The sequence below is a fragment of the Solea solea genome, chromosome 11 (genome assembly GCF_958295425.1).
Source record: "Solea solea chromosome 11, fSolSol10.1, whole genome shotgun sequence".
Classification (NCBI taxonomy): domain Eukaryota; kingdom Metazoa; phylum Chordata; class Actinopteri; order Pleuronectiformes; family Soleidae; genus Solea; species Solea solea.
The window spans coordinates 23918473-23934761 of NC_081144.1; the positions used below are offsets into that span (position 1 = coordinate 23918473).

The 16289-nt window shown below is 42.9% G+C and overlaps 1 protein-coding gene across 5 annotated transcripts in view; it reads right to left on the minus strand.

Annotated features, from left to right (window-relative positions):
- The window catches only part of tns2a (tensin 2a), a 65051-nt gene that overhangs the window by 36942 nt on the left and 11820 nt on the right, over positions 1–16289 (minus strand). For 4 of the 5 annotated variants that reach the window (XM_058642940.1, XM_058642937.1, XM_058642936.1 and 1 more), the window contains exons 2-3: positions 3314–3419; positions 3180–3217 (exon numbers count right to left, since the gene is read on the minus strand). In XM_058642940.1, coding sequence (XP_058498923.1) covers positions 3180–3217; positions 3314–3419 — 144 coding nt within the window. Of the gene's footprint in view, positions 1–3179; positions 3218–3313; positions 3420–16076; positions 16218–16289 lie in introns of those variants that run through there. The other variant, XM_058642941.1, reaches the window with a different exon arrangement.

The window sequence follows — 16289 nt, forward strand, 5'->3', positions numbered from 1 at the left end:
CCATCTTTCTGCCCCGGGGTCCGACTCCTTCTCTTCTCTCTCTCTCTCTCTCTTTTTCTCCCAAATTCCCTGTGGACTGAATTTTCCACTTGGGATCAAAGATAAGGAGGAACTGTTCTCTGAGAGGAGAACATGCTGAAATAAAACTGTGTGTGTGTGTTTAGTAAAAGAGAGACGGTGCAGCTGGTGGCTGTTTGACCTCGTGCTCTCAGAGTTGGGAACACAGTGACATAGAAGAATAAAAAAACAAAAACATAACCTACTGTCCCTGTCTTCAGTTGGTAAAGCTTCAGTGCGAAACTATTAAACAGTATTAAATTAAACATGTTTTTTTTTTTTTTAAATCATTGTAATCAGTTGGTTCCTTGTTTTTACAACTCAGCTCATGTATTACTTCTACTTTATTTTTCTCTTTTAAATTGTCGTCTTGTCTTAAGCACGTTTCTTGCTGGACTACAAGAGAAGAAAATCCTCTGTGTCTGGCCTGAACTGGTTTTATAAACAAATAAAGAATCTTGAATGTTGAATTTCTTGAATCTTACTGCGTACTTGACTGGTGTGAATGTAATCTAGTTGTGTTTAGGGGCCGCAACTAATGATTATTTTCCTTATTGATTCATTTGTCGAGTATTTTTTTTTCAATAAATCGATTAGTTGTCAACTATTTTGACCATCGATGAATCGGTTTCAGTGTTTTTAAGTTTTCTGATTGTTTCAGCTTCTAATAAATGTGAATATTTTCTGGTGTCTTTGCTCCATAAAAACAAAGAAATCATTAAAACTGAATAGTTTTTGGTTTTTGGACAAAAACAAGACATTTGAGGACGTCGTCTTTTCTAGGTTTGAGAAACACTGATCAGCATTTTCTGACATTTTATGGACCAAACGATTCCTCGATTAATCTAGAAAAGAATCGTTAGTTGCAGCAAAATACATCTTCTGCTGTGTGAGCTGAGTGGAGCAGACAAACTCTGACCAGAGTGCGCAGAAAATTAAGGAAATAACAAAAATCTTAATCTGATTTCTCTACACCAGGAATTTACCTGCGATAAAGAAGGAGTTAAAAAACAGAATAAATGATAAAAACTAAGAATATTGTCAGCGTGTTTTCATCAGGATAGAGACAGCTGAGGCTCAGTGAGAACAGTGTGTGTGTTTTCAAATAGCTACTAGGGGGCGACTCCACTGGTGGCAACAAATACTGCATTTGAATAGCCTTCTTCAATAGAGCGTTAAGTCAATTTTGTAAATTAAGTTCTAATTTTAAAGGAAAATAAAAGATATAAATTATGAAATTATTTGCTGATATATCTTCGTCCTCCCTCGTGCGATACGATAATCAATGCACCAGCGAAAATATCGATATTTCAATTGAAATGTTCTAAAGTGAACAGTCTGCCAGTTTCACTCACTGGGTGTCACTACTTCATGTCTCCACACAGTGGCGCTGCTCATGTGAATGAATGAGGATGAAACCCGTGGTGGAAGTGACCTGACTGAAGAAGAGGGGGAGGAGTTTACAGCGGGATTTCACTTAGACTTAGACAGATGTCGTGATGTATCGCTGTATCGTGATATCATTGGTATCGTGTATCGTATCGTCAGGTAACCTGTGACTAAACTCAAAGTCTTGTGACTCTCAGACGTTAAAGGACGAGAGGATGGAGGGATGAGAGATGAACGAGTGCTGAACGAGTGCCGAACGAGTGCTGAACGAGTGCCAAACGAGTGCTGTGTTTGCCTCATGCTTCTGCTCGTGGTCTGGTCTGGTCTGGTCTGGTCTGGTCTGGTCTGGCCTGGCCTGGTCTGGTCTGGTCTGGTCTGGCCTCTCCGCGCCCTCCCTCTGTCCATTCATCACCATCGTCCCTGCATCAATGATCCTTTGAAAGAGGCAGCAGTGTGGGGTCGGAGCGCGGCGCAGGAATGTGTGGCGTTCATGTTCGCAGAGCTTCTGCCACAAGCCTCAGTGTCACAGCTGCATATTCAACAAACATCAACTCTTCATCAGGACTTTCTCAAGCTCCTGTTCTCATGAAGTTCTGCCGGTCTGGATTAAACTTCGGGCTCTAACGACATCACTGACGACGTCCTTCGCTCACCAGAGTTTTCTAACGTTCTGCTTCTAACTGACACAGATCTGACAACTCAGAACACGTGTGTCCACGATGTGACGTTAGAAACCAGAAACAAACAAACAGGACGTCCGTTAATCTTCAGATTTAAGACCAGAGCACTGCAACTAAAGATTGTTTTCACAGTCTGAAGTGTTGACCTGAATAAATCTGTTAGTGATTTCTTTGTGATACAGAGCAAAGAAACCAGAACATATTCACAAGAAGCTAAAACAACCACAAGGTGAGTTAAACACAAACAAAACACTAAACTGATTCAATGCTTATCAAAACAGTTGCAGATTAACAATCAGATTAACTTCAAACAGTTCTCCTCTATTACTGCAATTATAAATTAACCTCAATTGTTCTTTGCTGCATGTTTTTTTGTTTGTGGGTGGGGCTTAGGACACTGCCTGCTGATTGGCTACTGAGTTTTGGAGTGACAGCTCAATGGACGTCACATGCTTGGAGTCGCCGTCCGTCTGGAACTCGTTCCCCAAGTTTTCCCTGTCGACAAAATAATTATCTAACATTTGTCAGATTCTAAACGTTAGATATTTACAATTATTTTGTCGGATATCAACGGGGAAAATCTGAGGCAGATTACAGTCTGTTCCTTTACTGACGAGAATGTAGTTTTTGCAAATGAATAATCATAAGTCTCTTTTCTATCGCTAACTTTTGGACAGAGGTTCCGGCTCTGTCGGGAAACACTGACTTCACAAGTCTGTGTTTGATTTTGGTGAAACTTGGGTTCACATTCAGAATGAATTTTCATTTTTTAACATCATCCACAAACAAAGTCAAAGTGTTCCCAGCCTCTGTCGCCGGGAGCCGAGCGAATCAAACCGAGACGTCAGCAGATCTCGTTCTCCCGTCTGCTGCCAATAAACCGCGGCAGACTTCAAACCATGGAAAATCACGAGAAGGATACGAGTAATATTTGGAGATTTTTCACGTTTCTTGGAGGTTTATTTGGAAGCAACGTACAAATCTGACTTTTTATCAGTTATTTCCCTTTTTTTTCAGACACTTAAGAAGCGATGAGCGGAGTTTGACCCCTACCTTGACCTCGCACTTCCTGTGGGTGGCCGTCTTGCATACTTCATGAGGAGGATGAGAAGGAAAAAATGGTTTTATTAATTCATTCGACACAAGTTTGTCGTGATACTGAGATTGTGACGGCGGTGACGTCTCACCTCTGCAGAAGGAGCCCACGTGGTCCACGCTCTGTCGACACACGCTGCACTGACGCTTCTTCTTGAAGGTCTTCTCCTTGAACACGTGGGGCTCTCCTTTCCCCGCCTGCACACACACACACACACACACAGAAGAATCTGGTCAGTAAGTCAGTAAAGTTTATTTATAAAGCACTTTTACAGTTCACTTCCATCACCAGGGGCTGCTGCATGGAAAGAACCAGGTCTGAAAACAGGAACCAGAGGGTCAGGAGTCTTTGCTCTGATGACCTCAGTGAACATAAGGTCATGAAAAACCTGATCAATTCAGCTCATAAAACGCAAACTTTTAACCACTAAACTAATGTTATGTCAATCATCTACATCAGTGGTCAGCAACTGGTGGCCCGTGGACCAAAATTTGGCCGCCAGATTCAGAATCTGGCCCAGAAGATGATTTTCAAAAATCTGATTCTTTAAAGTTTTTCTTCACAGTTTCATCCAGAATTCAGTAGCAGTGGGAATCTGAGCGAGAACTGATCTACACAAAGACATTGATATTAATGTTGGATGTATTTCACAAAATACTCCATAACTGTTCTAGCATTTTCTGATCAGTGGTAACTAATGGCGCATTTCCACTGGCTCCACTTACCTCACCTCGCCACAGTTTAAGTAGCGTTTCCACTGGCATAGTACCTGGTACCAGGTCAACGATGTGTCCTTACTAAGATATAAAAACTAAGTTGGATGTGGGACAGAAGGTGTTTCTCTAAGGAAAGGAAACCTGGACCCAAACACAAATACACACACACACACACACACTGGATCAATATCATTACCATAAAACATTGCTAATCTGAATCCATCTTTCCAGAGCTGCATGATTTAACAGGCTTTTTTCCTGGTGTTTCTCTGACTGTGTGTGTTTCCTCCCTGGTAACAAAGACAGGCTGCTGTGTACACACTCTTTCCATGATCAGCACAGACTCTCTCCTCTGGACTGCACAGTGTTTGGACAGCTGCCTCACTGGCACCGCCCTCTGCCAGCTGTGTTCAGCGGGACGTCTGTGCTGTGACCGCAGCACCGAGGACGGTGGACGTTACGTGCACTCACCAACCACTTTGTTAGGTACACCTGCTCAAACTCATCGAATCAGATCACAGGTCACTGAATCCAGGTCTTTGGTCTCTGGACCTCTTTATCTCCAGTGAAGGACACTTTAACTCATTATACCAAGACCTTTTGGACAATTCTGTGCTTCCAACACTTTGAGGAAGGTCCTTTTTCTATTCCATCATGACCCGGTGTCCCAGTGGACAAAGCAAGGACTATAAAGACATGGTCGGACTTTGAGTTTGGTGTTTGGTGGAAGAACTTGACTAATCTGACCTCGAGCCCAGCGAAGCAACGTTAGAATGAACTGGAACAGAGATTGTGAGCCAGAACCTTCTCAGTGCCTGACCTCATCGATGCTCGACACGATGAATGAACACAAATTCACCATAGAAAGAATGTCTTCAGAGAACAGTCCCTGGTATAATGAGTCATTACCAAAGCACTGACGGTGACTGGACATTACCAACTGGTCTTGATGTCACCCATAAAAATCTAAACTTGTGCTTTTGAAGCCTCCAAAATTGTGATTTGACTGATACCACAGACTTCACCTTCTGTATGGGTGGGTCAAAATATCGATTTGGTGATATATCATCGTCCTTCCTCACGTGACAAGATCATGGCGTACACCACAGACCGAAATGATTCATGAGTTTTAATGATTTTCTTTGTTATATGGAGCAAAAAACAGAAAATCAAAGAAACCTTTGAAGACCAGAACTACGAGTACGACCAACTTAATGTCAAACAAATAAGACATTATTCTTTATCTTGGAAACTGGTAAGGTTTGCTGTGACTTTTCTAAGTCGGAAATCCCGACTTCTGACTACGACTAGAACCAGAGCTGGGATTTATGGCTCTTTGAAAGGAGCCGGATCTCGAGGAGTCGTTCAAAAGACTCGGCTCGTTCTTATATTTAATTATTTTTGACTCATTTTTATAAAGACTGGTTGTAATTTTAAGGTCAGATCTGCTTATCTGACCAACATGCTTACGGGCAGCCCGTGGCCAAGTGGAAAGGGAACTTGGCTTGTAACCGAAGGGTCGCCGGTTTAAATCCCCACCCGGCCAAAAAAAAGGGCTGGGATACCCAACCCCCAATGCTCCCTGGGCGCTACTCAGTGTGGCAGCCCACTGCTCCTAATTCTAGGATGGGTCAAATGCAGAGGTATACTTTCCCTAAGGGGATTAATAAAATTCCATCTCTCAGTGGATGTCTGACCATCACCTGAAACTCAATCTTGACAAGACCGAGTTTCTTTTTCTCCCAGGAAAGGGTTCTGACCATCAACCTCGACAACTCAATTTGGATCAGAATGATTCAAACTTACACGTCCCACCAACATTATATGCTTGTGTATGTTATTTTGGCTTTTTCCTCATCTAACAAAAACTTTGTGGCACAATAAAAAAAAGAAGCAGACTACAATTAACTTCTTATACGTTTCCTCGTGTTGACGGGGCGTTATTTTAGCGCAGCGCTCGCCTCCCTCTGTTGGTCGGGGCGGGGCCGTGAGCTCGGCTCCTCCCCCAAGTTCACACAGAAGATGTGACGGGCCGTGTCGCGTGAAGGCAGTGTGGACAATTTGTCGCCTCGCAAGCAAGCGGTTCGCAACCGAGACTCGGTTCTCATCGTTCACAGTTAAAGGATTCGACTCGTTCGTGAAAGTCACAGCCTGTTACTACACGTCAGTCAGCCTTTTAGCGTGTGATCACTTTTAACCTTCATTTGTATCTCATCTTGATCCGGATTCACTCAACTCTTGATGTTATTTCTCCTCTCCTGAACCCTTGAACATGAACAAGGCTCCTCCTCTTATGACTCCACCTGCTACTGAGCTTTGGTTTGACATTTGTGCTGATTTAGCAAGCGCGACAGACTTTGACACAAACACAGAGACAAACAGACACGCGCGGTCAAAATGGGACAAACACTATTTCATCAACTCTTTCTGGCGTGTGTGTATTTGTGGACTCGCACGTCCTCACTGTCATCTATGAACTTGTGCAATAATGTGTGTGTGTGTGTGTGTGTGTGAGTTTAAAAAAGCAGCCAGTTACTGTTAGTGGGACCGCAGTGGTGATGTGGGCTGAGAGATAAACACACAGGGAGCAGAGGTTGGCAAACATTCCTCCACTTTCAGACACAATCAAGAGACCGCGCTCTGGTCTGACCACAGGCGGCCGCGGTCAGACGCTGATACGCGACTGCGCTCGCCGGCCGGCGGCTGCGTATCTGACATCGATAAGAGCCGCCCAACGTCAGGTCGCGTGAGGGGAAGCGGGAGCGATAAGCTGTCACAGAGTGGTTGCTATGGTAACCCCGCTGCTGCCGACCCGCAGAGCAGTTCAATTGTTGGGGTTAAACTCGACAACCTTTTAAGGCTGAGATTCTAAGTTTGTAAAAATTGGCAGCGCTCTCCCACACCAAAGTCCATAGGGAAAATCTTTGATTTTAAAACGCAGCGCAGAGGAGTCGCTGATCCTTCAATTCAGCTGTTTTGTTACATTGACGGAAGAAACTCTTTGTTTAGATTTGCCTAAGTGACCTAAACGCATCAAACGAGGCAGCAGTGGAGCAGCAGCTCCTTTGTCGCAGTGAGCAAAAATCGCTGATTTTCTGAATGGAGATTGGCACAGAAAAGTGAAAAGTTATGTAAATTCAGTTTGAGCCTGAAACGGCTGCGTAATAGTGAAAACATTCTTAAAATATGGTAGACTTAACCTGGAATTGACTTTATTACACAGTTAAAATACTGTATTTTCTCATGTTTCTCATGGGGCGAGCTTGGGGTGTTCTTCACGCAACCACACTTCAAAAAACCTGAAGTGTCCCTTTACTGTGTGCAATTATAGGACGAGAATTAAAAGACAAAGTCTGCGACAAACAAAAGGTTCGAGCTCCACACCCTGCAGCCTCAACCAAAAACCCCTTAGAGGACAAGTATGAAAAATATCCACAGTTTAATTCAGGAAAAGAACACAAAACAGAATCTACACACACACACACAACTCAGCTCAGCTCGACTCAACCTGGGGAGTCCAGCAGAGGAAACCACAGCGGAGGAGGTTTACAGCAGAAAACAGCTGCTCCAGTTTCACTGTACGAGCACTAAAAACAACCCTGAGCCCGGTCCTCGAGGAGAGTCATTACTGTCCCCGCGATAACAAACTGCGGTAGAACGTGTTATTCTGTTCTCATCACTCTGAGCTGTTAAAGAAACGTACATTCTGAGAGAAAACTGTGTCTTTATCGTCTCGCATGTGTGTTGATATTATTATAATATATAATATTATGTATTAAATGATGGAACAAATCAATTTAAACTGATAGATCTACACCTGCTAAGTCCTCAACACCCCAAGAAGATTTATTCTTCTCATTAGAACAATGTTTTCTGACCAGAAACTGAAGCTTGTAACCCGCTCACTCCCTGGACCAAATCCCAGAGAGAAAACCAGCGATTTTACATCACAGCTTCCAGGAGTCATTGATCCTCTGCTGCCTCCTTCTCTAAGTTTAAACGTGTTATCTTGTGACTTTGGTGTTTGGCGTCCGTTCAGATTTACCCAAGTGATAAAACTTTGGTAAATGTGGCAGCGGCAGAGCAGCAGCTCCTGTGTCACCACAAGCTTAAATTGCAGATTTTCAATATGGACTTTGGTGGGAGAGTGAAGAGGTTATAAACTTTGGTTTTAAGCTGTGTTATATTTTGATAAAGAGGTAAACATACTTATATTCAAACATACGTATAAACATACATATATTCCTACGATACTGTGGACTAAAGCAGGCATTCGTTTGACGAGATTAGCCCTTAAATCATCTGTTTAATAGAGAAATCCTGCACTTAACTTTTCACGTTAACGTTTGCGTTTTCTTCAGTTGGACCGATATTGCGATGTATCGCTGTATGATTGTATTGCGATATTATTGGTATCGTGGACCATGTATCGCGCATCGTATCGTGAGGTACCCTTAAAATAAAACAAAACACCTTAATTATCCCTTTAAGGAGCAAGGAAGATTCCCAACAGTGCTGAAAAATCACAATTTGAAACAGAAAGACAAACACAAAGAGCAAATCACAATCAAAATCAGATTTAGATTCCTCTATTATCTGTGCCTCTCAGTAAACTAAAATGCCAACTATTTGGATCAATGCTTCGTCAGTTTGAGTGTTTTCTTGATCAAAATAAGTCAAGATCTATGATTTCAGCTTCTTAAAAGTAAGTATATTCTTTTACAGTAAACTCAACATATTTCTGCTCATTGTGGATAAAACTAATCAATTATTCAAGAAAAACCAACATATTTATCACTAAATGAAAATAAACATTAGTTGAAGCCCTGATTTGTACATAATAGAAACAATCCATGACTTTTTAATCTATAAAACAGACGTAAACACAGATTACAGCGGGAAGAAAACCTCACTGTCGCTCACTCACGTGCAGAAGAAGACGCTCGTTTCCCTTCACAGAGTCTGAAGATAAAGACACTTTTACCGCATTCCCTCTGTCCATCTCTGTTCCCCCCCCCGTCTCACACACACACACACACACACACACACACGTCAGACCAGGCGCCTCCACCTCCACAACGACAACATCTGTTTCACACACACACACAAAAAAAGACTCTTTTTATCATATTTTTAGCCTTCTGGCACAAAGAAGGGGGAACCAGAGGACGGAGTGGAGTCAAAGAGACGCTTTCTAACCAGAGGCCACGCCCCCTTTTTTTCACCACACATCTGCCGGCCTTCACAGAACAGTGGCTGGATTCACTCACTCACTCACTCACTCACTCACTCACTCAGAGATGTGAATGCGTACAAATGTAAAAACAAATGTGCAGAAACACACACACACACACACACACATAAATATCCCTGGAAACTCTTCTGCCACCGCCGCTCCCACTTGTTTCTTTCTAAATTTAGTCTTGGTATTTAGACAATGATGGACATTGTGTGTGTGTGTGTGACGCTGACCTCAGCTTCAGTGACCTCAGTGACGTTTTCAACGTAAAAGGTCTCTTTAATAATTCCGTCAGGGGAAAAATCGTTCACTTTTAAGAACTGTTTATGTTGTAAAGTAGTTTCTCCGTGTGAGGACAGGTGCGCTGTTATTTTTATACTCTACGTCCTTATGTGCTGCTTTTTATTCTGTGCAGCTGTTGTCGCAGCACTTTTCCTCCTGCGGGGACAATAAAGCATATTTTGATAATTGATATTTGAAGTTTTTGTGTCACGAAACACAAGCACTGGAACTCTGTGTGTGTGTGTGTGAAGACAGAAGTCACCAAATAACACATGTGAAGTTAGTGATGGAGGCAGCAGCGGTGTAACAGCTCCTGTGTGCTGTGGCGTTAAAATCGCTCATTTTCTCTATGGACTTCTGTACGGGGAGTGAAAACTGTCAGAAAATGCATTTAATGGCTAAATAAACTGGTAAACATATTCTTGTAGACTTAAATTGGGGATGAGTCAGCACAGATTATGTCTCAGGAAAGTTACTGTCCCTTTAAAGTCCGTCAGAAATTGACAATAATCCAAGTCAAATCTGCAACGACTTAATCGCAGTTGGTTTGTTTTTGTTGCTAATGCAGCACAACACACACAGTCACTGAGTCTGTGAGTGTGTGAGTGTGTGTGTGTGTGTGTGTGTGTGTTTTTAATCCCACCCTGCATTGACAGTGTCTCACATGTCCAGCATGTGTGCTTGTTAATAAACGTGTGTCCGAAGGGCGGGACAGGCAGTGGCGGGGACAGGGACTGCCTGTTCCTGAGGTGAGGTCAGCGCTCCGCCATGTTACACTTCCTCACACACACACACACACACAGTTGTCCATATTTACCCACAAAAAGCACCATCTGTTTCACCTGGAAAAGTCACCCATTCACTGTGGAGTGGTCCTGAGTGGGTGGATGATACCCTGATGATTAAGTCATGGACCTGAACCTGCTGATCAAACTGCAGCCTCACACACTTACTGTAAGAGTCTATAAAACCTGTGCAGGGAGGAGGAGGAGGAGGAGGAGGAGGGAGAACTTTCCAGCTGCGAGTGAATGGATGCTACTGTAGACGTGAACTCAGTGTAACTGAATATGGCACCGGGGGAATGTGAGCCTCTGTGAGCCGGGGCCGCTGTTCTGTTTTCAGCCGTCCCCGTAGCTTGGCAGAATCAGAATGGGGGTCTTAACTTCTCAGTTACACCCAATAATCGCAAATATAGAATCCCCTACTGTAGTCTGCGTCCTCCCAACACAACCGCTGGATTGTGCCGAGGCAGAGTCACGACCACGTAATCGTCATTTAAAGACAAAATCTGCTCAGTCAGTCTTTTCCTCAGGTGTGTCCACTGCACGCACAACCAACATTCAGAGGTGTGCAAGGTTTTCAGCTTCTTCAGCTTCTTAAATGTGAATAGTTTCTTAACTTCTTTGCTCCATAAAACAAAGAAATCATTAAAACTCAATCATTTTGGTTTGTGGACAAAACCACGTCATCATTTCCAGGTTTGACAAACACCGATCAACATATTTTTCTCATCAATTCATTGAGAAAACAATCGACGGGTTAAGTGTCATATTACACCTTAAAAAGGGATATCATCAATAATCTAGAGCTGCAACTAACCATTATTTTCACGATTAATCGAGTAATTGTTTGTCAAACCTGAAAATGATGATGTTGTTTTCCACCACAAACCAAAATGATTCAGATTTTAAGGATTTCTTAGTTGGAGCGAAAAGAAATAAAGAATAAAGAATATGTTCACATTTAAGAAGCTGAAATCATGAAAAAAGCTTCAAACCGATTAATCCATTATCAAAAAATGACTTTAGTACTCGATTAATCGAGTAATTGTTTCAGCTCTACAACAATCAATAACATACACAAGGAGACATACTTTGCTGTCCTTGGACCCAGGTCGCACCAAAACTGAACCAAACTGAAAACCTTGAGACAAAACAACAAATACAAATGGAACCATGGCACGCCTAGTATACAGCAGCAGAGCAGGGGTGGGCGGGGACAAAAGGCAGTTATTTTGAAAACAACAGCGTTTCCTGTTGAATTACTGGGGGTTTTTTGAGCAGCAGAATTCACTTCTGGAACGTTTTCGTGGACATTTCTTTGTGTCTTTTTAAGTCAAAGTACGACCATCGCTCGCTTTACTCGTGCCATTGCGGGAAGCAACACAAGCTCTAAACTCCACAGAGTTTTAAATCTTCTCCAGCACAGAATCTCAAATATCTCAGTGAGGTAAAGGTGTGGACGCTGTGGTGAGCAGTGACTCATGCTCCCAGAACACAATACTGGAACTGTCATCTGGGAATAATCCAGAAGGCATGGCTCAGAAGGCAACAGTGTTTTTGTCAGAAAAGGAAGGGGTGCATTAATAAAAGTAAATTTCCTGTACAAGTTTTCCCAAGAAAATCAGATTTTTCTTTTTTCCGTCCAATCTGATAAAAAAGGTGGAAATGGACCAACACATGAAAAATGGTTCACATCAGAGAAAAACTGCTAATGTTCACACTCTTATCAGAGAGGCTGAAAACAATGTTATCACGCCACTAATCCAGAGCTCTTTTCGTCAGGTTTGAATTTAACTGGGGGGAGGAGGGGGAGGAGGGGGAGGGGACTCTGAAAAAGCCAGGGGGTCGTGATACGGAGCCAACACTAACTGGCCGACGTATGAACAAGTACGTCATGGTCATTAATCAGCGTCTGAACACACACACACATGCACACAGTCCTCGTTACCTTGAACTGTAAAATGTAAGAAGTGGACGTTTTGCCTGATTAAGGACAGTCTTTGTCCCCATGAGGACAACTGGTGCAGCGACGGTTTGGTGTATTTGCAGCTGAGCTCAAACGTGTGAAATTCCAGGTCATTTTTATGGAAAATATGAGATTAGATGATTATACAGAAGGTTGTTGAGGTCAGATGAAACCATTTTGTTTAACTCCTACAGATCTGTTGACCCTCTAATGACCATCCTGATATTCAGGTATCGCCTGGATTTATTTTGATTTTATGGCTGTAGAATTGTCAAAATTGTCCTTTTTTCCAAGATAACTTCAAGTTTCCATATCTGTCAGTTATTCTAGGAATGACGATACTGAGACGCTGAAACGTGTGACACTGAGGTTCAAAGATCTATTTCTCTGCTTTCCGGTAGTTTTTATTTTACAGATATCACACAAGGTCTCAGAGTTCATGCCAGATCCTGGGATGGTAACAGAAGTGTTAAAAATGACGCTAACATGTACATAAACATTCAAATTGACGAGTTGTCCTCATTTGAACAATTCGTCAAAATCTTATAAAAATCGCAACTCGCAGGGGGGTCAATATTCTTTTAAAGCCAAAATGTGAAATATCGTTTTAGATGAATTATTGTAACGATATTTACACACTGAAGAGAACCTCAGTCACACAGTATAATCCTTTTAAAACATGATTTTCAAATGGAAATCATTTGAAAATCATGATCATTTTACATCAAACGATGTAAAAAAAAAAGACCATTCCCTCTGATATCACGAATCATATCATGATTGCAATTAGATATTTACTCCAAATGGTTCAGCCCTCCTGTAGAAAATCAAGGTCCACGAAGGCACCACATCTGGCTCCTTTGCCAGTCTGTGGTGAAAAAATAAAATCCAAAGAATCCTGGTCCTCGGGGAGTCCTGTCCTGCATGTTTCAGGCATGTCCCTGTGGACTTTACCAAATATAGTTCTTTGCCTGGTAAAGGGTTAATGGTGCCATTTTCTACAAAGGTCCTTGTTCCAGTTCTGTTTGGTCACAGCAGTAAATAACATGCTGAGTTCTGCACACATTTGTAAAAGAAAGATGGCAGAAAGTAGTTCAAAGTCTGAGGATTTACTTCAAAATAAAAGCTTGATCTTTGGCTAAAAAGGGCTTCAGGCGAGGAGAAGGAGATTAGACCAGAGTTAATATCAGGGTGGAATTCCTCAGTCTGGAGCTGTGATGGTTACATTACGTTACATAATTGCTAGAACAGACACTACAGCTCATTTACATTAACTCATCACTGTCTCTTCTGCTGTGGTCTGACGTGTGTGTGTGTGTGTGTGTGCGTGTGCGGTAAACTGCGACGTTGAGACGCCCTCAAGAATCTCATAATGGACCTCTTTCTCACGGTGAGTCTGACTTAAACCCGGAGCTCAGAAGTGACACTTAGCCTCATTAGTGACACAGTTTGGTCTCCATGACGATGACCAATCCTGACAAGGTTATTAGCGTTCGTGCCAGAAAACTCACACACACAACTCGAGTCAATTATCACAATCTGACAAAAAGGTGGAAGCAAGAATTTAAAATGAGGAAGTCATTATGAGTTAATGACACTTGAATTTGCTGCATGTGACAAGAAAGCAAGCTTTCAGGCTCCATCGCGCAACAGAAGGCTCCACTGTGCACACGTCCAGCCTCCAAACACCACACTAACAGTGAAAATGTTTACATGTAGAGGTGTGAATCACAGGGAACCTCGCGATATGATACACCGTCCACGATACCGATAATATCGCGATACAACGATTCTGTGATAATCAATATATCGTGAGACAAACACATAGCGATACATCACGATATCGCGAAAAGTTAAAAGTGCAGGACTTCTCTGTTTATTCACAACATAGAGAACAAAGGTCAAAGTTCATAAAGTCTATGTATTGAACGTGGATGGAGCATCTCTTAACGTAGCTTTCTCCACCTTTATCCTGCTGTAAACTCCCTCGTCTTCAGCCAGGTCACTTCCACCCATGTTTCCCTCATTCATTTGAGCAGGAAGGACAATGATGTCACCAATCAATATCTTGAAGTCACAAAAGTGCACCAGTAAAAATAAAGGAGAAGATTCCAAATGCTCAAAGGTCTGAGGCAGCAGATCCTGATCCTGAATGGCTTCTCCAGCTCTTGTTCTTGGCAGCGGCGTGTTTGTATTTACAGCTGAGGATACACAGGAGTTTACTGTATCGTGGAATCCTCTGCTCGCTCCTCCCTGAGACGAGTTGACTTCCAATTCAAAACACATCTGGCTGGTTCAGTCCGTTATAGAAACTGGGGTTGGCAGGATATCACTTTTTCATGTACAGTACTGATATCGAGATGAGCCAGATGAGGTGAGAGGTGTCTCCTCTGGCATCTGGTTAGGGTTCCTCCTGGTGAGATGTTCCGGGCACGTCCCACCGGGAGGAGGAGACCCCGGGGAAGACTCACTGGAGAGACGATGTGTCCCGGCTGGACGGGGAACATCTCAGGGTTCCCCCAGAAGAAGAGCTGGGCTTCTCTGCTCAAGCTGCTGCCCACACAACCCGACAAGATAAGTGGGAGAAGATGGACGGAATACCGATATCACAAACTAGAGTATGGTATGTACTGATATCAGTACTGTAAAGTATGATTGTGAGCTCCTGCAGAACTTTCTTTAGCAGTTGTTATTCACTTCACTTCAATTATTGGGTGTTTTCAGCCTCGGTGCTGCTGTATGAAGCTTTCCTCACTTTACTCACGCTATGTGCTTCTTCCACCTCACCCAATCAGTCAAAATAGATTAACGAAGACTAAAAAAGATCTTTAAACATGTAACACAATCAGTATTGAAGATGATGAGCTACAGCAGGAGAAGAAGACCACACCTGGTGCCATTTAAGTATAGATGTCTCCTGTATAGATAAATAAAGTGGCCAGTGAATATGGAAGCATAACATTATAAAGCTGCTTCTCCTTAAAAGTTCCACAGTTTTTCTGAATTAAGAAGACACTTTCATGTTGTTCTCGGGAGCTCAGTTTCATGGAAGCAGATTTATCATGCTTGTTTAGTTTCATCCTGTTTTACATTGTATTCACTTATTCATTTATTATTGAATTAATTCTAAAATACCAGATGTCTTTGTTTTTTTAGTTGGATACAAAGTTCTTCTGCAGGTGAGTGAGAAAAACAAAGTTATTTTCTTTTACTCGAAACCTCCCAGGTTCCTTTAGCCTGAGGCCCCCACAGTCCTTTGAAACGCCCCTGATTGTTTGTGGTAATGATGATGATGATGATGATGATGGGGGGGGGGGGACTACTATACTTACGTCACATGACTTGAACTCATGTCAGATTAAGTGCGACACAGTTTTCGGCAGAACAGCCGAACACTGAGTGCGCGCTTTTCCTCGTGACTGCGCATCTAACAGCTGCCGCAAGTCCGAGGGCGCGAGTGAGTGAGTGAGTGAGCGCGTGAACTGTCACTGCACGCGCACTCATGGGTTCTGAAGCTCTGAATGAACAGAAACACGCACGACAACGTCCTCGGTGCCATGAAAACAATGTAAATACAGCGCGTGTGTTGTTAGAGTCATGACATGTGAACACTGCAACAGAGTCAACTCTTCTCACTGATGAAACTTTACATGATTTTGAAGTTAATTAAGTTGCCAAAACAGAGACAAACGGAGCCCAAATCACAACAACCAGTGCGCAATTACGCAGCCATTACGCGCGCGCGAAAAATCACCATCACATCATCCAGAATCCACACAAACTCCTGAAACTGAACTTCAGTGTTTCTGCAGCAGAACCATGACATCATAAAACCTGCAGCAACAACAACAACAGCGTCTCTTTTTTACCTTGCTCATTTTCCCGCTCATCATATTCCCACCGCTGCTCCTCAGACGCTCGCGCTCAGGAGGAAGTCCATGAGGAACATGACTGTGAGAAGAACACGACTGCAGCTCTGCTCTCTCTGCTCTGCTGGTGAGATAACTTGTTTTCTTTTGCTCAGGTCCAGCCTCCTCCTGGCTGAGGCTGAGGCTGGGGGGGCGGAGCCACGCGCGCGCATG